General features: G+C 29.6%; 1 protein-coding gene and 1 long non-coding RNA gene across 8 annotated transcripts; one reads left to right on the top strand and one right to left on the bottom strand.

Annotated features, from left to right (window-relative positions):
• Window positions 1-1343: 1343 nt before the first annotated feature.
• Window positions 1344-15722, top strand: LOC145191670 (inverted formin-2-like). Of its 5 annotated transcripts, XM_090077163.1 has the most exons (16): window positions 2298-4559; window positions 4593-4970; window positions 10023-10138; window positions 10371-10530; window positions 10611-10644; window positions 10736-10874; window positions 10996-12003; window positions 12189-12250; window positions 12336-12524; window positions 12804-12904; window positions 13064-13134; window positions 13333-13440; window positions 13554-13748; window positions 13860-14024; window positions 14109-14415; window positions 14648-15722. In XM_090077163.1, exons 1-16 carry the CDS (start codon window positions 4157-4159, stop codon window positions 15346-15348), a joined length of 4137 nt encoding a protein of 1378 aa, XP_089933289.1. In that variant the 5' UTR covers window positions 2298-4156; the 3' UTR covers window positions 15349-15722. The 5 variants fall into 5 exon arrangements, with proteins under 5 accessions (XP_089933290.1, XP_089933289.1, XP_079924949.2 ...); XM_090077164.1 differs by lacking the exons at window positions 2298-4559; window positions 4593-4970 and adding an exon at window positions 1344-2220; XM_080068823.2 differs by having other exon boundaries at window positions 2298-4970.
• A 4457-nt stretch (window positions 15723-20179) lies between these two features.
• LOC149891888 (uncharacterized) lies at window positions 20180-24606 on the bottom strand. 3 transcript variants are annotated; one of them, XR_016449499.1, is made up of 3 exons: window positions 24047-24606; window positions 22370-22440; window positions 20180-22258 (listed from the first exon to the last, which is right to left on the bottom strand). It is a non-coding gene; the product is annotated as an uncharacterized LOC149891888 (long non-coding RNA). The 3 variants fall into 3 exon arrangements; XR_016449498.1 differs by lacking the exon at window positions 22370-22440 and having other exon boundaries at window positions 20609-20898; window positions 24047-24111; XR_016449500.1 differs by lacking the exons at window positions 20180-22258; window positions 22370-22440 and adding an exon at window positions 23321-23542 and having other exon boundaries at window positions 24047-24098.
• Between the last annotated feature and the right edge of the window lie 59 nt (window positions 24607-24665).

The raw sequence follows: 24665 nt of genomic DNA on the forward strand, positions 1-24665 counted from the left end.
CTAATTTTAGGATGATTATTGATCAAAAATGTACCTTAAATTTAGAAACAAAAAATGCACTTTAAATTTGTAAACAAATCAGCAGTCTCAAAAATGCCAATAGATTGGACGTTCCAAGCTAAAGAAAAGTTCTAAGGTCAGATGAAATTGACATGAATGTAAAAATATAGTTTTTTCAATATTAAATTTGTCACCAGAAAAGATTATATCTTTACAAATTATGTTCAACAATGACATTATGATTAATCTTTAATTATAATCAACTAATAGAGTTTCCGAGTAGAAAAAACAAAGTAAAAATTTAAATAGGCTTATATTTTTAAAACTTTTATTTCGGTTTGTTTATGATAATTCAAGATACGCGGTAATATAAACAAACTTTTAAATGTTTATAGAGCAATATATGAGTATCTTGAGTTTTGTATAAACAAAGCAAAAAAAAAAAAAAAAGATCTTACACTTTTTACACTTTTTACTTGTGATCTGATTTGTGCATATGTAAAGTATAAAAAGAAATGCATTTTTTAGGCCAATAAAGATTAATTCTTGACAAATACCTAAGTCCTGTGAATGGCTTTGTTTACACTCGTTTACAGCTATATTTTTATTTCCTTGAATATTATTTTTGCAATAATAAAATTTGAGAAATAAATTAAATTAACGTATATAAAAAACATATAAATTGTATACTGTAGCAAAGTAAAGTCAAGGCATAGAAGAGTATAAATTTGGATTTAACGTTGGTTTGTAAAGCACAGATTTATAATTTAAAACGAGTATCGTTTTTTTTTTTAATATATTAACGATATCTGTTGGATGCAATATTGTTGCAAAAAAAACAAGAAAACCGAAAAAGTTTATTTGCAAAACAAACATCGTTTTCTCGTTTTTATTTGCTAAAACGAAAACAACGAGCAAGTTGAGAGTTAAAGGCTTAGAGATTAGCCATAACATTTGAAGCCAGAAATATTAAACCGAATTCTAAACAAAACTTAAATGAAACTGGCTTTTTGAAATACCAACGCACTCTGAATAAAAGACAATTTTTAAAGCGTTATCGATGAAAGTGTTTGTTTACTGCTTCAAAAAATTTTCTTTCATTAAAATTTATTTTGAAATTATGCTACTATTTGAAAGTTGAATTCATTTCTTAAAATTCTACATGAATTATTGTATCTATAGGATTTATTGGATGCGTGTAAGTTTGACTGTTTTTTTAATTGATTAAAATTTTACTGAAGCGTTAAACAGATTATTTAGAACTATATTCTTTTGGTTAAATAATGCTATTTTCCTTTTAATGCATTACCAGTAGCAACAATTAACCTCTTGAATAAAAGAATCAAATTTTATTCAAAATTTTTAACAAATATTAAACACGATTTTTTTTTGTACTCACGTCATTTCGGGAATTTTTAAGTTTTTAACGAAATACCCTCGTGCGATTATTTCTGTTTATAAGCTAATATTTTTCTATGGTTTTATGAATGATTTCTTGGTTTGTACAAAAATTCTTTGAAGCAGTAAAAGTTGTTGATTTCTGATTGGATGTAAAGTGTGAATAAATCTGTATGATCTTTGTATCTTTGTTAACCTAATAACAAAATAATATGAGCTAAATATATTTTTTAAATCAGAGCTTGTTGTGTTTATCTTAAATTAAACCTTTAGCGATTATTTTTATAAATTGTTACAACAGATTAAAATTTTTTTTTCGTTTTCTCTGGGTAAAGTATAAGTATTCCTCAATGAATAATCCGTTTAAAAGAATTGTGAATAGACTCCACGATGTCCTTGATGAAGAAAAAAGGAGATCTTTTCACTCGGATTCAGAGCCTTCAGATAATAATGTTCATGAAAGCAAAAGAACAAGCACCTCATTTTTACAAAAAACATTCGGAGAAGATGAAACAAAAATGTGGATCGAACTATTTTCAATGTATCCCACTATCCAAAACACATCAGGTTTAAGAATAAAGTTAGATTCAGCAGATGACAAGTGGATGAAATCTTTTATTGCTTATGGAGGACTGGAATCTGTGTTCAATATGATAGAGTCAATGGTTTTTAACAAAAAGGAAAAGGGGCTCGGTGGTTCCCATATTGACGACGCAATAACTCTGCTAGAGACAATAAAATGTGTCAAATCGTTAATGAAAAAAAAAATTGGATTAGAGAGCTTAGTTAATAACAGCCACCTGTCAAAGAAAGTTGTACTAGGTAAGCCTACGTTCGTAATTATTTTTTCTTACAATTCTATGTAAATTATCATAAAAGTGTTCAGCTTGTTTTACTGATGTAAAAGCTGATACTTATCTTTTCTTTTTTCAAATATTTAAATTGTTTAAGCCATCTGAATTTCTAAAAATTATGGATAACTAAACACATTCTTCTCGTTTGCTTCTGAAATAAAAATGTCCATTTTTGTGGCGATTTCTTAATTAACTACGTCATTTTTATTACAGAAATGTGATTTAGTTCAACCTCTCAGTTGTTGGAAAACTGACGCTCTGATTTAAAATTTACTTTGACGGTCGTGGAAGTTTCTTTTTTGTTTAACTAAACTTTTTTGTTTTTAATTTACATCATTTTTAAGATTACTTAAAGTAAATTCCTGTTTATTTTGGTCCCAATTCATGTCGATACCCCTTTTGGGGATGAAAATAGTAATTCATGTCGATACCCCTTTTGGGGATGAAAATTGTCTCATTAACAATAAATAACTTCTTTTTGGTTACATGATTGCAAACTAAATAAAAAAATATGGTTAGAATAGAAATGGAAACTTACAAAGAATTTTAAAGATCAGCATTTAGAGAGTAAAAGACATGATAGGGCGTTCGATGAATTCAGGAGAAACTAACGTAGGAAAGGCTGAGGAGTTTTTTCAAAATGATCATTTCTTAATAAAACATTTGAAATTGGTTAGGAAATTTTTACCAGATTACATAAAGTTCTGATTGCTATCAATTGCAAAGAGCATCAATTTTTACATATGCATGGCAATGTATAGTGTGGATTATATTACGCTATCGTGCTACAAAACAACCATCAAAGTTATGTTTCCCCATTTTGAAGAAAGAACAAGTTTTACACATTTGCTAGGTTTTTCCTAAAGCAACCTCAGTTATTCAAATTCTTCAGGTGCATCTTTCAATTCAATTAACAAAGTTAGAATTTTCTGAGCTCTAATATTCTTCAATATCTGATTCATCTTGTTCAAAGTTCACAAGAACTTTCAGGAACTCTCTCCCTTCACCCAAAGAACCTCTTACAAAGATATTGATGTATTTATACCTCCTTTCCGAATGAAGCTGTGGATTTAGTAATGATAATTTCCTTGATAACATTACATTAAAAATGAAATCATCAACAATACCTTCAGCTGGCTGTGTAAAAGATGGCTGTGCAGGGTGTAAAAGATATACTATAACAGATATGCTATGCGTGCTAATATTATAATTTGTCTACTACATTTTAAACAAGTATAGATTTGCATGAATAGGGAAATAAAATTTTGTCTAGAGAAAAAAAGAAAATATAATTATACGTAAGAAGAATCTCGTTTTGAATAATTGTTTTGAGTTTTCAGATCTTTAAAATGCATTTTTATGATTTTTGGCTCTTCAATATTTAATTTTTGGTTAGATTTAAATTAAATTTTTAGTCTAGCTCAAGTTTTTCCCACTAAAATATCATTTATTTTACGTTGCATTATGATGTTTTATTTAGCTAGTAATCGGTGTAATACTCCTATTTCAAACAAAGGTATAGACACAACAATTTAACATATTCATTTGTTTTAATCCATTGAATGAATTATTTACTTAAGTGGCTTGAAAGTTGTTCTGACCTGGTTTCTACTTTTCTATCCTTTAAATGAAAGTGAGTCACGACAAAATTTCATTTTACCATAATTGCATTTTAGCAATTTTTTCCATGATTACCTAATGGATATTTTTATATGACATTTGCCTGTTCTTATGTAATTTTGGGATTTTAGATATCAACCAGATTACTATAATTATGAACGCCTTAAAGTGATTATGAATTACATTTTGAATTCTTTTTATTTGAAGTGTAAACCAGGTATAAAAAAATCGTTTGTAATCGTTTATGAGTTAGAAATGAATTCTATTGAAATTATTTTTCAAACATGTCTTTTCGTGGTTGCTTATCTATTGGCAGTTTTTACTCTAAAAGAAAGAAAAATTCTAAAAAAAACCATGCAGCTGTCGATGAAAAGAAATACAACACAAGAACTGTAAAATGCCTTGATGAAAAAACTATCGACGCCCAACAGGTTCATTGTAATATACTTAGCGACAATTTAAACTTGTCTCCAATTATTGATGATAGATCAAGCCGTAATGGAAGAGCCAGCTCCACAACTGATTTTGCCGGAAGTTCTCCGGGAAATTCAAGAGAAAGTAAAGTATTCGAAAGAAACTCTCAAACAAGCTTATTAAGTGAGAAAGCTTCTCAAAGTTTAACTAACTTAAGTGAGAAAGCTTCTCAAAGTTTAACTAACTTAAGTGAGAAAGCTTCTCAAAGTTTAACTAACTTAAGTGAGAAAGCTTCTCAAAATTTACCCATGGAAGCGCTATGGAAAAAAATTAAATTCAACATACTAGAGGAGAGAAATTCAAAAAATAATTTTGATGATGAGCGCATAGATTTAGAAGAATGTGGACGGCTCCTCGAGAAGCCCTCCTTAAAGAATCTGATCAAAATAAACGGTTTGTTAAATAAATGTACACCCAAGTGGCTTGTTAACTTTTTACAAGGTGGATGCTTACAACTTATGTTTGAAGCATTAACTATAATGAACAATTATAGGTATGATTGTTTAAATAACGCCGTTATGATCCTTCAAATGGTTAGTTGTATAAAAACTGTGATAAGCAATCATGTCGGAATTGAGTATTTACTAGATGATAAACAAATGGTTGTTCGTAACCTTGTTCCAAGTAAGTTAAATGGTGTTTTTAAACTAATTTCTTCTTATTCAAATACTTTGAAAATACAAAGAATTCTTTTCGCTTTTTATATACATTTCTTATTTATATCGTTTTACTTGTGATATAAAAGCACCTTTCGAATAATGAGCAAATATTTGTAAACATATTTTTTTAAAATAAGCGCCCTCAAAGTAACTTCGTATACTTATCGTCACCTCGCAAAAAGACTGAGTACAATTATCATTATTGCAGTGATTGGGAAACTCTTTTCAAAACGGGTCAAAGCTAAAATTTTGAAGCTAAAATAAATGTTTATAAATTCGTTTAAATTGATTTTTAAAATGTTATGTACTTTAAAACAAAAACTTTTAAAAAAATACCAAAAGCTAGAGGTGGGCCACATGAAAGGCTTTTACGGGCAGTGGTTCCCCCATCTTTAAATTACTACAACGCAAGTAATATTAAAAACTATTTTATGTTCAAAGCGTTGATGCAATGCGATTATTCATTTATTTTTTTAAATTATAACGATACTGCGAAAAACCAACTCCTAGCAGCCATTTGTTGTTGCTGTTGTTGTGCTGTTGATGTTGCTGTTTTTTTTGTTTGTTTGTTTCAGTTTAAAATTGAAAACAATTTCAAAAATTATTAACAAAAATACATAAAACAATCATTTTCATTTTGTTGTGATTTTTGTAAAAATTAATTTTTTCATTTTTATTTAACCAATTCTTGGATTCTGTCTATGAAGTTTAGACAATTTAGGATTTATTTAGTTTTTTAAGTGTTTTGTTTTTATGCTATATTTATTATGTAGTATTTAGAATTTTAAGAATTAAGTAATTTAGAAAGAAGTAAAATTGGTAAAATTCCCAGAAGAAATCGACACATTAAGCGACTAATCTTAATCTAATATAAATAACACACGTTCTTATTTTATTTCTTTGTTTTTCTTTCATAAACATCTTGTGGGTTGTTTTTATATCTTTTATCAGAGTTTTGAATTGTGATTATATTGATTGCTGGCGTTGCATTAATTGGATTTGTTATTTTTCTATCAAAAATTTTCATTACTTTGCGCCACCTTATTTTAGGTTTATATAAGTAACGGTTTTAGTTGTTAAAACTCCCGAAATTTTAATAAACAAAATTTGAATGGGCGTTTTTGTTCAATCAGTAATAACTGAGTTCTATTACAATTATTGTGTTTTCTTTTTGAATTTTAAAATTTGTTAATTTAAACTAACTATTGGTAATTCTCTACTAATAGAGATTTTTTCGGTCACAAAACGTGATAAATTTTTTTAATAAGAACTGATAACACCATTTGATAAACTTTTTCATTGGTTATTTCAATGATATATTAAATATACTAGATGTCTAACTTGCGGGATTTTTTTGGGAGAAAAGTGAAGCCGCTTTTTTTGTTTACAAATTGAATCCGCCATTTGTAATAAGGGCAAAAGCTATATCCGACGTGTGAAATAAAAGTTAAAAATACATGTTTTTGCCCGAATTAGAATTGGCTTCCACGGCTTCACTTTTCGGATCGAAGTTAGACATCTAGTATATATAATATACCATTGGGTTATTTACAAAATTAGGAAATTATACTAAAAATGGCAGCATACTATGAAATTCTTGCCGAACCTATTTTATAAGTGATTTATGAATGAATATGATAATAACAAGCTTGAATACAATCTTATAAATACGATCTTATAAATACAATCTTATAAATTTGCATGGGAAAATATCAACCGATAATTTTGATTTTAGAATTTTTAATACCCAAAAAATGACTACTTGCAATAAAAATTACTTTTCTATATTACATACATGGAGATTATGAAGTCACATGAATATTTAAATAATTTTCTTAAAAACTATTTCATGAGAAAACAATTAAAAAAACGTTTTGCGAAAAAGAAACAAAACTGTCTATAAAAAATTTTCACAACTTTTTCGTTGAAAAGAATTTTCGTCGTTGGCTTCAATCACTATTTAGCTATTTGGTATTTAATTTCAGCTTGATAAGGAGTTATTAGACTTTTACAGCGCAATCGTTTTACTCTGTTCTGACGAATAATAACGTAACCACGATACTCCGCTTCTTAACTTTATGGAACTAATAGTAAAAGGTATTTCATTTACAGATACAAATTTATAAGTAAATTTAGCAAAATAAAATTAAGTTTGGGTACGTGAACAAATTAACTTTTAGCAGATTTTGGTGTTTTAATTGAAATTGAATCATTCATCATATACACTTAGCTGATCATTCATCATATATAATCAGCTGATTTAGTGGAAAGTATGTATATATTATGATTAATATAAGATTTTAAGGTAGATTTTGATAATCATGTATGATATTTGATAAATCACTAGTTTTGCTACTATAGATTAATTAGTTTTGTTGTTATGTGAACTCCTGTTTCAATAAATCCATAAACCATCAATTCATAAGTTAAAAGTTTAAATGCAATTGGAATCAAATAAAAAGTGTAAGCAATAGAACTTCATCAAGAATCACAGCTTGGATTTTTAAAGCAAATCTCCACTGCGATTGGATGCTCGAGAGTAGTTGAGCTTTGTTGAATTGAAAACAATTATTAAGCTTAAGCTATTTATTTGGTTTAGAAGCGTAGTAAAGAGAAATTATCTGCGGTTTGCATCCTATCATTTTTTATTTGTGTCTTCATAAAAACGTCTCAATTGGCAGTTTTTACTTGATATGTGCTTTCACCTGCATTTTAGTATAAATAATCCAAGAAGTATTTATTGTGAGATATACGGGTTAGAGATAAACGAAACAGAAATTACTTGAAATATTAATATTTAAAAAATATAAATCCAAAAGAAAATAACCAACTGTTTAAATCTGTTAATAACTTTTCACCTTTTTTTTTTTTTTTTGGATAAAAACAGTTAAAACAGCGTTTGCGCGAAAACACCTTTTTTTTGCGCGTTCATTTTTTTTTGTTACGTGCGAATTTTGTTACAAAGTCATTTAAAAGCAGGATGTTATCCATTCTCTTAAAGCAATATAGAAATAATGATCCTCTGATGCTAAATGATAAACATTGAGTTGCCGTACAATCTTTTGTGTTCGTTTTTTTTTTTTAAAAAAAAAACATTCCATGAAGATTTTTACCGCTCGGAGATGTTTTTTGAAAAGTAAGGTGTTTAAAAACTCTTAAAACATGCTTTCACGGTGGAGTCGCATTAAACGGTTAAGTAGCGGCAATGTAGGAAAAGTTAAAGAATCAGAAGCCATAGATTTTTCGGACATAGAACAGTGTTGTAATGAACTATATAGACCGTCATCGGAAAATTATATAGCATTAAATAAATGGCTGAAGAATTGCCCTTCGGCATGGTTAGAGGAATTTCTGGAGCTCAATGGATTTCAGACAATATTTTGTACATTAAGGTTTTTGGAAATGAGATGTGTTTTTCGTTTCTCATCAGCGCTACTGCAAATGGAGATTATAAATTGCATAAAAACAATACTTTGTAGAAATGAAGGGATGGTTTATTTAATCGATGGAGAACATGACATGGTCGATAGCATTATGTTTGGTAAGCACTTAGGGAATACATTTTAGTTCTATGGCTCTCCTAATTTAAAATGTACCTAATTTTTTTAGCTTTATAAATTCCTTTGAAACATTAAATAAATATTTGATTGATTTCGCCCAAATTTTCATAAATTCAAATGCTTTTTAAAACAATTTATCGATCACCAATTTAAGCTTTTTAAATTTTGCTTGAAAGGTATCAGATGGAACAGCATATTAAATTGGGATAAAAACTGATTTTTATAGAAATCAATCCATAAAAAAGAAGATAAATACAAAACTCGAAAAAAATGTTTGGAAAAATATACCTACGTAAAAAATTAAAAAAAGGATATAAAACTAATATCCAATATCTTTTAGTTTTTGTAAGTTTTTTTTTCTGGTGCACGTTAATAATTTTACATCAATTTCTATTTTCTTTTTCCGGCAATAAATTCATCCGGTAATAATTCATTTTTTAAGTAAATAACATTTTCAAAGATTATTATCTGTATTATTCATTATCTGTATCATTATTAGCTGTATTATCGCTCGTCTATCACCGTTTCAATATGTTAAACTTAGTAACGGATACCTTATAATGCAGTCTATTTCACATTCTTGTGTTACACGCTTTTTCCTTTTTCCTTTTCAATAATATATATATATATATATATATATATATATATATATATATATATATATATATATATATATATATATATATATAATATGATATAGATAATTATATATTGATATTTTTGAGGCTTCTGTATGGTCCTATTTTTATATAGTTTCACGCTGTAAATTTTTCAATAGAATAGGATATTGTGCTTATTTTCAACGTTATCCGAAGATCTGGTTTCTTACTTCAAGCGATTGCTTAGTGATCTTGCTAAGTTCTTCTGTAAAGTGGCTCAATCGAATTATAAATTTTCTTAGAAAAAAAAAGCAAGAAAATAGTTTTATTATTTAATTAACTATTATAAAACTGTATTATGTCACTTGCAGCATTAACAAAACCACTCTCACCGCTCTGTCCTTAAGCTGCCTTTCTGACCAATCTGACGTTAAGCGGAGCCACTTAGCTATGGTAAAGAAAATAAACTGAAAAAAAAACATGAAAAAATAAAGAAAATTTTTCTAAAATTATTTTCTCAATTTATTATTTATACTAGATGCTCTAATTTTCTACAATTATTTTTAACTTACAGCAAGAGTGTTTCATTTTTATCAACCGAAAAATTGAAATTTTTATTATTTCTCTACTCCATGATTGCTTCCATACTTCAAATTTTTTAAAGCAGTTATTGGCCTTTTAAAAAAACCGAGCTTGGAGCTAGTGACAAGGTGCTTTTGGTACATGAAATAGATGCCAGCAATGAATTGAATGAGTGGAAATGTTTTTTTTTTAATCCATTAATATACAAACAATAGTTAAATTGCTTTTGTAAGCATTTGAAATTTTTAAAATTATTTATTAAAATTTTTGTCTTAGCATTGGATACTAGCAACACAATGGTTAAAAAACAGGTTTTTGAGATGCTATCCGCTGTTTGCCTATACAATAACCGAGGTTATCAGTTAGCACTCTCATCACTTGAACATTTTAAGGTATACGGATAACGCTCTCTGTTTGTGGTTAAAAATAATAATCAGACTTTAACTTTACGATTTGTAATTGTTTATTTTCTTCCTGTTTTATATAAACGTAAAAATTGTATTTTTACAAAAAAAAAAACTCCTCTGGGAAATCTCTTTTACTGAAAAAAACAACACGTTTACCTGTCTACGTACCACTGAAAAAGATTTATAACATTTTTTTTTTTTTTTTTTTTTTTTTAAGAACGAAAAAAGTCAACGCTACAGATTCAGCATCATCATAAATGAATTGAAAAATGCAGAACTACTTGCATATAAAACAACTATTATTGCATTCATTAACGTGATATTAATGTCGACAATGGATTTTGCAGAAAGAAGAAATTTAAGAAATGAGTTTATTGGTATTAAAATTTTTATACTTAAATATTTTCTTTTTATCAGAAAACAAAATGGCCTTAAAAAACATTTATTTCTTTTTCAGGGCTTGGACTTTTAGACTTGTTGACTACGTTAAGGTAAGTATTGTTCAAATATACATTATATGTACATCCAAACATCATAATTTTTATTCTTGGGAGTTGAAGTATTTATTATCTAAATTTACAGACACGAACAGGAGGAAGAAATCTTTATTCAAATCAGTGTTTTTGATGAACAAAAACAAAGCGACGATGACATGATGATCACTACTGATGGATTTAATCTTAATGATCATCAGCAAGTTTTTAATGCAATTTTTCAGCAGGTGAAACCAGCGAGTATTTTAAAAATTTTAAATAACATAAAGAGATACTTCAAAATTGTTTTTAAAGTAATATAAGCTAAGATTAAAATTTTGGCATTCAATATTAATTAATCTTTTTTAGATTGCTGAGAAGCCAGTCGCAAACAACTTCCTCGCAATTCTTCAAAGTTTGCTTGTACTTTCTGAGGAGAATGAGTGTCAAGACCTTGTATGGCAAACTGTTGAAGATGTTGTTGTTCGCGTTTCAATGATTAGTAGTGAGTCAAGTGCTGTACAGTGCAAACAAAAAGTTGAAAAAGATTTTCTTGATCTACAGCAAATCATGGCAGGAAAATGTGAAAAAGAAACGCAAACTGAGCTTTTTGAAAAACGTAATGAAGTTGAGACACAAACAGAAAATTGTTTTTCCAAAGAACCATTAGATCAGGAAATACACTTCCAAAAATCTGGATTGCTACCGGTGTCATCAGCACTACCGCCTCCTCAACTCCCACCTCCCCCTCCTCCCCCACCTCCCCCACCTCCCCCACCGTTTACAGAAAATATGAGCAATGGTTCCATAGCAGCAGTTGCTTCTGTTTCGCCACCACCGCCTCCTCCACCTCCACCGCCACCATTTGCTTTACCTACAAATTTGGTTGTTTCATCATCGCCACCACCTCCACCACTTCCGCCAAACTTTGGTTCTCCTCCACCCCCACCACCTCCACTTCCTTTTAGCGGAGGAGCTCCACCTCCACCTCCACTACCGGGAGTAGCATTCATAGGTGGTCCTCCATTACCAGGAGGTTTTCCTCCACCTCCACCAATTCCAGGGTGTGTACCATCACTACCGCCTGGAGTTCCACCACCACCTGGAGGTCCCTTTGTTCCTAATATTAAGCATGCCGCTGTTGAAAATTCAGGTCGTAGATTAAAACCTGTCAAGACGCCTAGCCAAAAAATGAAAAAATTGCAATGGAGTAAAATACCTCCTCATGTATTAAAACGAAATTCAAGCAGCGTGTGGAGAAAAGTTACGGAGGTTAAAGGTGTGGAACCTGATTACGGAACAGAAGAGGAGTTATTTTGCCAAAAAGAGATAGTCAAGCAAGATAAAAAAGAAGAAAAGAAATCTGAGCCTAAAGAAGTAATATTACTTGATCAACTTTCTTAATCAAAACCAATTATTTCTAATTTTTTAAATTTGGAATTCGGTAAAAAAAAATTTTTTTTTCCTTACTGGAGACTAATTCACATTAAAATTAACAATTAAAATAATTTAAATTAATATATTTAGTCACATTTCATGCCACTTAAATTTCTATAACTTAGATTGCGATATTGGATGGAAAAAGAAGCATGAATGTGAATATCTTTTTAAGACAATTCAAAGGGTAAAACTATACATATATAGAGAGAAATTTATCGTCTTTTTATCATTTAAGACCGCTCCAATAATAATATGCAATTATAATTTAGAGGATTTGAATCTGTTATTGACTTAATCAAGGAAGGAAATGCCACAGAATTAGGTGTGGATCGTTTAAAATGTTTAGAAAAACTTCTACCTGACTCTTCAGAAAAAGATCAGCTTCAAGATTTTCACGGAGATAAAGAAAAACTAGGATCAGCAGAGAAATTTTTTATTGCACTTATAAATCTTTCAAGGTAGTTTCTGTATTTAATTCTTGCTTAATTAAATTATTTTAAAAATTCTAAAAATTTTTTATCATTTAACAGATTTTGCGCGGGTAACGTTTTTCTAATCTAAATTAAAAAGCGGGCAGTTTATCAATTTTGTGTACAAAATTGCGTTTGTTGTTAAATAGCTATTAGTTAAATCGCAGCGGATCAGTTATTTATAAAATCCGACTTTTTTCAGTTCATGTTACCTTATCCTACTATGTTAAGATAAAAGGAATGTAAATGTTATGTCTATCTTTTCAGTTATGAACTACGCATAAAAAGTTTAATATTGAAGGAGGAGTTTGAAGCATCAAAAGAAAGTCTGGGACCAAACATCAAAGTTTTGAAGGAAGCAATCGAAGGTGAGCGAAAAATTGAAATTTATACATTTTTCGTAAACAACTAAAAATAATTATGATTCTAAAACGCTTTGAAATCTGAATTTAATAACCTTAACGAAACAACGTTTGCGTGCAGTCATTATCTCTATAAATATAAACTTGAGTTTTTTTGATTACTAGGTATCTTACACTGCGAAATCTTACCAGAAATATTAAACTTGATTCTTCGAGTAGGGAACTTTATGAACCATGTAAGTTTAAAATATTTAGCAATATCATCCACGTTACAGTTTATATTTATTATTTACTCCATAACATTTTAGTTCATAGTCTCATCAATTCCTATCGGAGAAGTAAATCATTTTCATTAAAAAGAAGAATCTAGATTGATTATAAATGCAACAGATCTCTAGCTGTAAAATCTTTTATTATGAATAAAGTTAATTTAGGGTTCGCACGCAGGTGATGCTGAAGCTTTTAAAATTACGTCATTGCTAAAATTGTCTGACACTCGTGCCAATAAACCAAGAATGAACTTGTTGCATTTTATTGTACAGGTAAGAAAATAACAATGCCAAAGTTTTTAGCATAATCTGTAAGTTACATACTTTATGAAAATTCTTGCTTATTATTATAGTCTTCTTAATCATAGTCTTTTAATCTTGCTTAGATAGCTGAAGATAAAAAAGAAGAGCTAATGGAATTCCCTGATAAAATGACCGATGTTCTTCAAGCTGCTTGCAGATTAAATATCGATAACTTAGAGAAAGAAGTTAACATCTTAAAACTCAACTTAGAATCCACCAAAAAATCTTTAAAGAAAGCTCCTGCTGACGTCAGAGAGCAAATGGGAACTTTTATCAAGGTTAAAATATTGCATCATTTTTTCTTTTTCTGTAGAAAAGCGTAAGGTTTTAATCACCATTTTTGCTAGTAATTTGAATAGTAAATGTTCACAGGAAAACTTTGATTTTAGCAATCTAAGTCGCAGTGTTTGGAGCTGGAAACGAATATAAAAGACATTCGTCACTTGTGCTGTCAGTTTGCTGAATACTTTTGTGAAGACACTACAAAGTTTAAAGTGGAGGAATATTTAAATATTTTCTGGCAATTTTCAACGAATCTGAAGAAGGCAAAAGAAGTAAGAAAGATTACTATTTTTTTACGGCCGACATTTTGGTTTTCATATTTATTCTTTTACAATGCGTTACTTGTCACTAAATAGGAAAATGAGCAATTCAAGTTGCAAGAAAAGCAAAAGCTTGCACGTGAGCAGAAACAAGCAGATGAAAAAGCTAGACAAGAAAAACTTGGCCTTGACGGGAAAAGCATTAAAAACAAAAAAACACCAATGGTGGAAGAGAAATGCATTATTGATTCACTCATGGATGAAATCAAAAACGGCTTCCCGTTACGTAAGAACAATTTGAAAACAGATAACAACGTTCCATTGCATTCCATTTCCAACCAAAAAAGCACGAAATCTTCTGAAATGCAGTGGAAGAAAGCGAAGGCGCTTGCAGCATTTATTGGTAATATATTTTATATATTAGTTTTTGACTTATTTTGTTTGATCAGTTTCATATTTTTCATGAACTGTTTCCGGTGCTTCTTAGCGGACAGAAGATCTAGTCTCACTTATTATAAAACTTTTGTAGCCTTAAAAAAATAGAAGTTGATAATCAGGTTGTGTTTTTCATTTTTAGTAGGTTGGTTTTTTATTATTTAACTTAATTTAAACTCTGCACGCTTTTTTTTGAATAGTTACTGGAAAAACTGCAGAATCTAACCGTGATGAATTTAAGACATCGAATGAAAGTTTGCGTTCAGGTGAAAAAAGAGAGAGAGCTGAATCAAGCACAAACAAAAATGAAAATATAAGAAACGGTTTTGATATAAACAGACTTTATCGTGTATCTAGAACCGAAAATGAATATATGATAGCAAATAAAGACAAAGACGATATAGAAAAAAATTGTAATGAAGCCATAATTCCCTTATTTAGAGTTCCTATTTCGGAAACAAGAAAAATAAGTGGTGAAAAAATCACTGAGCCCAGAAAACACAACGGTATTTGCGATATAACAAATGAGACATTAAATTCTGAAGAAAAAACAGTAAATGGCAAAGATAATACCATGTTTCAGACAACTGGATCTTGTCAAAATAAAGTGAAACCAACGAAAAGTAATGAATCTATTAGTGCCAAGAGGAAGAACTCATGTTTTGAAGAAGTTACTGACGATAATAAGGTTGAAAATAAAGAAAATGCACTTTATACAATTGCTAACCTTAAAAGACAGGTGATTGATTTAGAAAAGAATTCACGTGATACCTTTTCTGATGATCAAGTTGACAAAGAAGAAAGTGCGTTAAACAAAAACATGATTGAGAGTTCAGTAAATAAAAATCCTAAACGTAGGAAATCAGAGGCGAATATGAAAAAAAATTGCAAAGTCTCTTAAAAAAAAGTTACATGTTTAATTTTATGAACGTTACAACATTAAAAAATTCATTCAGGATATTTTTCTATTTACGTTACAATGCGAGAAAGTTTAGTGCACATTTTTTGTAGGTCTTTTTAATTTATGTATCGTTTTACAATTCATCTGAATCTGCTCTCAATTTGCCTCTTATCCAACTACAGTTATTATGTTCTTGTCCAATTGCAATTCTGTTGGTATAAATAAAAACGGTGGTTAACTCGCTCTTTAAATCTTGATAAATTGTTTCCTCAAGGTACGATTGTAAAACTTTGATAGGTAAAATAGAGTAATTATGGAATATAAATTTGACTTAATTTTCAAGAATAAATTGTTGCTAGGTAGTTACCAAAGTACTTCGAGTGGTTAAAGGGTTTTAACTGATGTAAAATCCTTTTTTTAGTACTTTTTCTTTACGTAGTTGAAATTGTGCTTTTGGAGGAAGCAAAATTATATATGGACTATTTAATTCAGACAATAAGTTCATATAAGGAGTTAGTAAACTATAACTAAAATTCATATACCAATTCGAACATATTAGATAATAAAAGCCTTTTCTAGTTAATAACGAGGATGCTACAAAAAAATTAATACTTAGTATTAATGATTTTTTTTTCACAAATTTATTATAAGCAAGGATTTCGATAGATTTATAGAAAACTTGTTTTCCTGAAAGTATTGTCTTTCAAAGTGCACCTTGTCCATGAACTCTCTCAAAGATAGTACCAACTTGCCTAAGCTCTCTGAACAATATTACCAAAGCTATTACTAAGCAACGCTATTACTAAGCTCTCTTAACAATATTACCAACGCTATTCTTAAGCAACGCTATTACTAAGCTCTCTTAACAATATTACCAACGCTATTACTAAGCAACGCTATTACTAAGCTCTCTTAACAATATTACCAACGCTATTACTAAGCAACGCTATTACTAAGCTCTCTTAACCAACTTGTCTGTGAGTCTTTTCAAAGTTACTACCAACCTAAAAAATAGTTGTTACCAGACGTTCATTTGTTGCAACCAATTCTCACCCTTTTTGTTGTAGTTTGTGCTCAGTCGTTTTTTCAATCCAACATCAAGGGGCTGCAGTGAGGCAATAAGCAAATCAATCTAATAAAATGTTCCCTACATAAATTGCATCTCCAACTACATCACTGATACCGGCTGAACACCCTGATTTCATGGTTATTAAAGAATAATGCCAACTTCTTTTTCATTTGCATTATTAATTTAATACGTCTTGTTTTGAAGAATTGTTTTTACTTTATATTTGCAAGCTGCTTATACTAAAAGACAAGTTATTAAGACTAAATTAAGATTACTTGTGGTGACATGCAAGCTATTTTCAATGGCTATTGATGAGGAGACTGTTTAAAATCTTAGTGATTTAATGGTAGGAAGCATTCTTAGCAAGTAAAACGTAAGTTTTTGTGGAAATCTCTTTTGATCACAGTCAGTTAAGTTTTACACCTTATTCATAGGTTCTCAAAATACTTAAAAACTGTCAATTTAGATAAATGTAATTTTGTTATGTTTTGAATCTGTTGAATTTATACGGCAAAACTCTTAAGTAAGATAATATTAATACCAGTGGCAAGAAGCGAAATACCAACTGCTTAGCCGTAGAAATCGAAAAAGCTGGAAGGGAACAGGTACCCTATTTTTTAATTTAATTATTAAGTATAAAGAATGGTAAGAAATGTTTCTTAAAACAATAGCAAATTTATCAAGTTTGATTTTTTTTACTATTGCAGAATATGAGTTAGAATTATTGTCCCTTGTATAAAGAACTGATAAATTTATTCACACAACCTCTGACGATATAGTTAAATTTATAAACTGTATTTTACACGAGTACATTAACATTTTTTTTCTCTCATTTCTTTTTAGACTGAAGATCTTTTTTAGACTGTAAATTTTCATGTTTTAACCACAACTTTTTACAACGTAACCAGCCCTTCACCGACCCATCACTGGCTTATCACTGGTCCAACATCACCAGCCAAACATTACCGACGCAAGGCTTAGTTTAAAAGAATGGAAATTTAACGTTAATGTATTTGTGCTGTGACTTCTGTAAAAGCTGCTTGTATTTTTTACAGCTATTTGTTCCTCAATAATTTCCATACTCTTTTTATTATTAAATATTTTTGTGTTTTTTCTGAATACAAAACGATCCCTACTCAAGATCTTAAAAAAATACGAAAAGACATTTATTAAATATACATTTTGATTCATATATCTTTATCTTTTAACTTAATAATACTACACTCTTTAAGAATACTACACTCTTTAAGTAATCTAGTAGAAAATTATAGCACGCGCGTGCGAGTATCCAAGTATGTTGGAGGTTCTATGGTTAATTCGATTTCTATAATCAATTATAAGTATTTATGGCTTCTTGTTGCAGAAGCAGCAATAGTTAAATTTACTAAAGGGTTAATTTTTGTTAAATGAAATCAATGGTTGATAGATAAAAACAGAAATTTAATAGTCTAAATTTACTCGAAATAATTCTGTGTAATAAATGTCATCTGCTATCAAGCTAATACGCCTTCAACATCCACCATGATTAGTTTTTCTACTTCTCTGTTAACTTCTTTTTGTAAAAGAGTCGACGTATATTTCATTCAAGAGGGTTTTCTTTTTTGTCAATTGTCAGCATCTTCAATAAATGAAACCAATCATTTTTAGATCTGGAAATATTGCACTATTTTTGTAGGATGCTTTGATTAATTATCTTGTTCATAAACCAAATAATAATTAAATAAAAAGATAACTAATAATTAAAAAAAAAGATAACTAATAATTAAATAAAAAGATAACAAGGTTTTTATGTTGTGGATTCGGTACTGAGCAGTCAGGTTAACTCAGGAAAAAGTGTGAAGCCTCTGCTAAATTACTCAATAGGTTTATTGAGTTTTTTCCGTCTTTATGAGCAAACATAAATTTCTTCATTTCTTTTCTCAGACAGATAAACTCCCTAGAGCCTCTAAAACGACCGATGTCGCACTCATATAAAACTAAAGAGAACTTTGAATCTCAAAGAAATGAAGATTAACTTCTTTAAAAAAAGATATTCGCCTGTCAACAACTGAGTTAAGTATTAATAGCAGGAAAAAAACTAATTATTAATATACAAAAGGGTAAAGATAAGCTTTAGCATTTAGCTTTATATTCTTAAAAGAACAAACCTTAAGAATACAAGCTGTTGAACTATTTCTTTTATGTGATATCTAAAAATGTTGTTCTGCTTACAGATACCCTCATGGAGCTTAAGAAAAGTTATTGTTACAAATGAAAATAAAGAGAATTAGTAGATAAAGAGTGGTTGCTCCTAAAAGAACGGTGAAGACTCTGCGAATTTTGTTTCGCCAGCTAATGTTAGAAGAGACTTCAACTTGAGATTTTAAAGGAAGACTAGTTAACAGCCGAAAATTATAGAATTTATACCTATTCAGTAATTTCCTAATGCCTCCAGATTTAGTCCTTTTAACTTTTGGTGTCAACTACCATTTTAGTAAAGAAAGCTACAGAAAAGACACGAAATATTTGTAAATACGGCAATTAAAGATTTTTTAAGAAGCTTTTATTCAATTTGTGATCACTGAACTTTCGTTGAGTGATTCCACTTGTAGGGACAGGGGAGTGCAATCTTCATGTTGAATGCTTGGCAACTACAGCACTTCAATGCTGGATAGAGTTCATGGCTTCGTTACATTTGATCAATTCATCGACGTATTTTACTGTGTTAATACCAGTGGCGCATTGAGAAGGTATTGACACCCAGGATCCATCTTCTAAACTTGAACTTCTCATTGATACAGTGTAAGGTTGTTGCTTAATAAGCATTAATAAAGCAAGAAGTTTGATGATCCAAGCTTAAGACCAAATAAACTTGGGCAGTTCCGCATCCAGAACTTCACTAAGACGACCTTTAATGGCTTGATACAACAAAGATAGCTTGTGCCCAAAATATTAAAAAATGTATTGATTGACTAGAGACTAAAAACATTGATTATCAGTGTCAACAGTGACAAATCCTGGTTGTTACTTTTTACCGATTGAGATTTTTCATTAGTAACAGAAATAAACGTTTATTGTCAGAAATCGCGTTAGTTGTGTTGTTCTATTCAAATGACGATTGTTAATACCACTGTTGAGCTTGCTTGAAAAAAAGTAGAAGAGTGCTTCAGTTTGTCTTTAGGAGACATGACATCCATTATCTTAATAAAAGCAGGCATGTTAGCAAGATTAATGGGTAGGTTATTTTTTGCCAGCAATTCAAGAGTTAAGTTTGACATGTCCATTGTAAGCTAATTATCTGAATGAACAGGCTACTTGTTGTGCTTCATTCTTCCGGGTGCTTGTGCTAAAAGTAGTATCTAACCCCTTGAGAGGTGCCCTTACACAACAATCGCCATATAGGAAATCTTGACATAAAGACTGTTTGAAATATTTTAAAAACTGCTGAATCAACTTTAATAACTTTTTTTTGTTTTAAAGCAAATTTTTCTCCAGAACATCATCCTCGAGGTAATTACAGTAATTTTTCAGTTTAGTACGGACATCTTGCATGAACTTTTGGACACTAGTTTTCGTAAATTTTCATGCGACATCCCAAATTCGGCGGAATAAATGCTGCAATTTTCCCCTTCTAACGCAGCTCATATTTCGTGTCTGCCCGATGTTTTTCTCGTAAACTTCGGAACTTTTGTTGAAGAAAAATGAGTCTTGAAACCACACAAAGAGATAGTTAGCCAAACTATAACTTGTTAAATTTTTTGGTTTTAATTGTTTTTAGTAAAATTTTAGGCTTGTTGCTTTAGGGATTGTATAAAATTACTAAAACAGTTAAGTTTACAGAAGGTTTCTTGATCATTTTTTGATTTCCTTGAAGCTTTTCTCGTTGTAGTTTTCAACCGTATTTTTGGCCTTCCCTGAATTGGTGTTACATTTTCCATGGAACTTCTGCTTCCTGTATGTCTTGCTACAATATCTCTTTATGACGTCTTAAAATGTCGATTTAGGAGCCCCAGTTTTTTATTTATCCCCCTGATCACTATTGAATAAGTTTTAAACGTGATGGACTTTTTTTCTCCGTTTTTCAACTTTCTTTCCAATCCGTGACCTCCCCTCCACTATTTGATAGAACAACAAACAGTTTTTCTTTAAAAACCTTTTAGTTTTCCTTAAAGTTTTTTGCCAGCGAATTGGAACATACGCTCTTAAGCCACTCGTCTAAAATGAATTTTTTTTTTCTGCTCGCAAAAACATTTTCTTTGTTTACAAACAACTTTTTTAAAACTAGTCTTACATAATTTGAAAAAGAGATAAATTGCCATAAAACGATTTTAAAATGATCAAATTGGATTAAGTGGTTCATAAAATATTTCAAAAACCCCACGGGTCATTGGGGGCAATCTTCTTGATGAAGTCAACATTGTTGTATTATGCTTGTGTTGTGGAGTTTGCAATTTAGAACATATCTTGAGTTTGCAGTTTGCATATGGCAATGAGTGAAAAAGCTGCGAAAAAATGAAAAAAAAAACTGTAAAGCGATATAAAACTTATCGTTGACTACAATATTAGCTTAGGTTATTGAAGAGCTCTTCACTAGCTAAACTGGTATTCTTTCTAAAAGTTTCCTCATGCAATCTGCAAATTCTACTTTTATTAAAAGTAAAAGAATCCCGAAAAAAAACAAGTAAGGAGCACAATTTCTGGCTTCTTTTAGCACTTTGGTTTTGTTTAAGCATTTTTCTTTAGGCTCAGATCTAGGGTAAAATTAAACATGCAATTAACATATTGTCTCTACGAATCTTACCTGAGAAGACATTTTAATCCCTTATTATAAAGTTCATTCTTCTAATTATTTACGGAAGATATTTAGGCAAAATAATGTCTGACACTTACACACATTTAGGGAAAATAATGTCTGACACTTACACACACCACGCAAAAGATGATCACAGGTGTGTGTGGTCCAGTTCTTTTACAAAACCTTTTATTAGAAGTACGGAAAGCATCTTTGTCCAGGTGTTTTATATTGTCCATTACACAGGTATTCATGTTATATGATGGCCATGCTCAGTGGATACAAGTTAGCACTTTAAAATGTATTTTCCTTTTAGAGATTATGGTTCCTAGAAAGATAAAAAATCTTGTTGTTCAGTAAATATACACTGAGTATATTTTGGTTGTTCGTGTTATAACAGTGCAGCAACAAACGAATACCATTTACAGTTTATTTAGTGCTATTAAAACATTTTGCCAATGCTGGCTCATATGCAAGTTATATTGCTTTTGATGCTTTTTAAATGAGGAATCATTTGATGGAATCTGTGAAGGAAAATCAGTTCAATGTGTTTCTGAAGTCAGAAAATTTTATCATTCTACAAGTAAAAAGGATTCGAGGTTTCTCTTTATTACATATGTAGACAAATGTTGCTCGGATAACTATTTTAACGGTGGATAAATATTTAGATACTATTTTGATTCTTCGATTTCACGCTAAACTCTAGAGTAATTAAAGCTGAAAATAACTTGCACAGTCTAAAAATATTATTTTACGAAATATTTCTGGGTTAGCGAAAGAAATTATAGCTTAAAAGAATTTAGGATAAAACCTGACCGTTCTTGCATAATACTTAGATCCTTTATAAAGAATGGGATTTTTGCACATTTGTGATTTAGCTGTGTAACGTTAAAATGAAGCTTCAGACGTAACCGATCTCTTTTCCTTTGTAAAATATTTAATGTTTCCTTTGAAAAATCTACATCGTTCATTTCTGTAACGTTAAAATGAAGCTTCAGACGTAACCGATAATTCTCTTTTCCTTTGTAAAATATTTAATGTTTCCTTTGAAAAATCTACATCGTTCATTTCTGTAAAAAAAAAAAAAAATCGAATTTGCACTTGCAAAGGATAACTCTAGAGTGTGGAGTATTTCTTTAGCAAACATGCTTAGTATACAAATAAGAACTTATAGCTGATACCTCTTTCTTTAGATTGGAAATGTGCTGACGTAAACGTATGTAAGCATTCCTGCTGATCGATGTTATAATATCTACAAAGATCATAAATTTTTTAACAAAAGTCTCGTCCTTTTTTTTTTCATTATGAACAACAAGGTTGGCGTTGTGTTACATTTGATCAAAAAAATGTGCCAACCTTGATTTACTGGTATCATCATTAGGAAACGCATGCTAATCTATAAGATTACATGCTAATCAATGCTTTCTCTAATCTTTCAAGGCTAAATTAACAATTTTTTTGAAAAGAAGTTCGTTCTTTAAAGAGTAAGATTTCAATAACTAATATACATAATCCTTGACTGTTCGAGACAGGGGCAGATTGGGAACACAAAATGGCCCAGCTTTTGATGTGACTTTTTATTTCGATAACATAGTGAATTAAAAATTCTGCAATCATAAGATTTAAAACACTGTTGTTTTATTTACTTATTTTCATTCACAAATTTTAATAAACTCTACAAGAAAAGAATGTTCAACAACAAAACATTTATTGCATCAAAAAACAATTATCTAGTTCACATTTATACAATTATATGACAGCCAATCAGTGACGTTCTCTATTTTATTTTTGCAACAGGTGCATTATGTGATACTAAACCTTTCTTTTTTTTATTGATGTATATAGGTATGTTATTTTTACATTTAGCTACAAGGATATCGAAATTTGATATCTATAATTTTAAGATATTTTTGTATATATTTGTGGTCTATTTACAAGTAGAAACATCTATCTTTTACCCCTTATGAGATATTCAATTGAATTATATATGTAATTAAATAACTGTGTTACTTATCTTTACGTTTTACTATTCAGCAATATTTTTGTGTAGATCGGCCCAAAAAACATGTTTGTCCCGGTGTTAGGCCAATCCTGGCTCGAGAGGTTACGGTAATAGACAAGAAAAACTGAAGTTTTGTTTTTCAATTCGATAAACTAATTTTTTACAACATTTTGGGTTGTTTTAAAAAAAATTAACCTTCTACATATATTTACATCCGCATTTTTTTTTTCATTTTAGCACAATTAAACTCATCACAAACATTAAATATTCTTGTAAATAAAATAAAGTAAGAAGCAGCACACAACTTATTAAGCTCTTCTTGTGGTATTTTTCTGGAAGCTTGTTCGCATATCTGACCCAAAAACATGAGTGTATGAGTAAACTATGACCACTTAAACTAACAATTTTACTAATATTGTAAAACATAATTTAAATATAAAATACACAGATTTTTGATAAACCTTTTTTTTGATTTTTTCTTTCTTTAAACTAAAACATAATTATCGGAGATTTAATTAGCTACCTTCTGATACCATTTTAAAAGTAATAATTCTCTACATTATTTATTCTTGACGAAGCTTGTTTTTAATCATCGATGTTAATATATAATAATCTTAACTAAAATTATATACAGTTTTCAACCTCAAAGATATTTGAAGTTGAAACGGCAGCAAATCGAACAGTACGATTGATGCTGAAGAAACTGATTTTTTTCCTCAACTGAGATGAAAATGTAGATTTAACATTTTCAATATAAAACGATAAAATGAAATATATTAGCTCATAAAATATGGAAACTTCATTTAAGTTATAACAAATATTAAGGAAGAAAAAAGAAAAGAGAAAAAAAGCTTACCTGCATCTTTATCTGATGCACCTATGATATATAATAACTTAATGATGCACCTGTGATATATAATAGCTAATATAATCTTCATTATATGATAACATTGTATAATAACATTATTTAATTAAAATTACACAATAACAGAGCTTATAGAAAACTTGATTTATGTAATATATTTATATCACATGGTACTTAACAGTAAACATCAGGTGAAATTTTGGATAAAAATGTAAATTACATAACTTTTTCCAGTTTTGATAGAAAGTTTAGTCACCCCAAACGATTTTTAAATTTTACAATAGTACCATGATGTGACCTAATAAAGTCCTATGCTTTAAGAAAGTCCTAATGTAAAAAATGACAAATTTTTTATATATAAAATAAACATTTGGGGAAAATAATTTAGTGATTTTAACTAACCACATATCAAGTTAGTGATTTTAACTAGCTAGTTATCTAGTTTAATCAACTAGTTATCTAGAAAATTTGTCATTTCTTAGATAAGGACTTTCTTAAAACATAGACTTTGTTAGATCACACCACGGTATATCAAAACTTAAAAAAACAATATTTTGAAAAATAACCAAACATTCTGTTTTGCTATGTTTATATATTATATAAACATAGC

This window comes from Hydra viridissima, unplaced genomic scaffold, assembly GCF_058129835.1.
Source record: "Hydra viridissima isolate aposymbiotic clone 2 unplaced genomic scaffold, HvirCarnegie_v1 scaffold_2, whole genome shotgun sequence".
Lineage (NCBI taxonomy): Eukaryota > Metazoa > Cnidaria > Hydrozoa > Anthoathecata > Hydridae > Hydra > Hydra viridissima.

Bases quoted from the DNA above. Each gene is read 5' to 3' on its own strand.
- LOC145191670 (XM_080068823.2), top strand. From the start codon at position 4,157: ATGTCTTTTCGTGGTTGCTTATCTATTGGCAGTTTTTACTCTAAAAGA. The intron at 4,971-10,022 runs GTAAGTTAAATG...TTTTTGTCTTAG, and splicing joins TGTTCGTAACCTTGTTCCAA to CATTGGATACTAGCAACACA. The intron at 12,905-13,063 runs GTGAGCGAAAAA...TTTGATTACTAG, and splicing joins TTTGAAGGAAGCAATCGAAG to GTATCTTACACTGCGAAATC.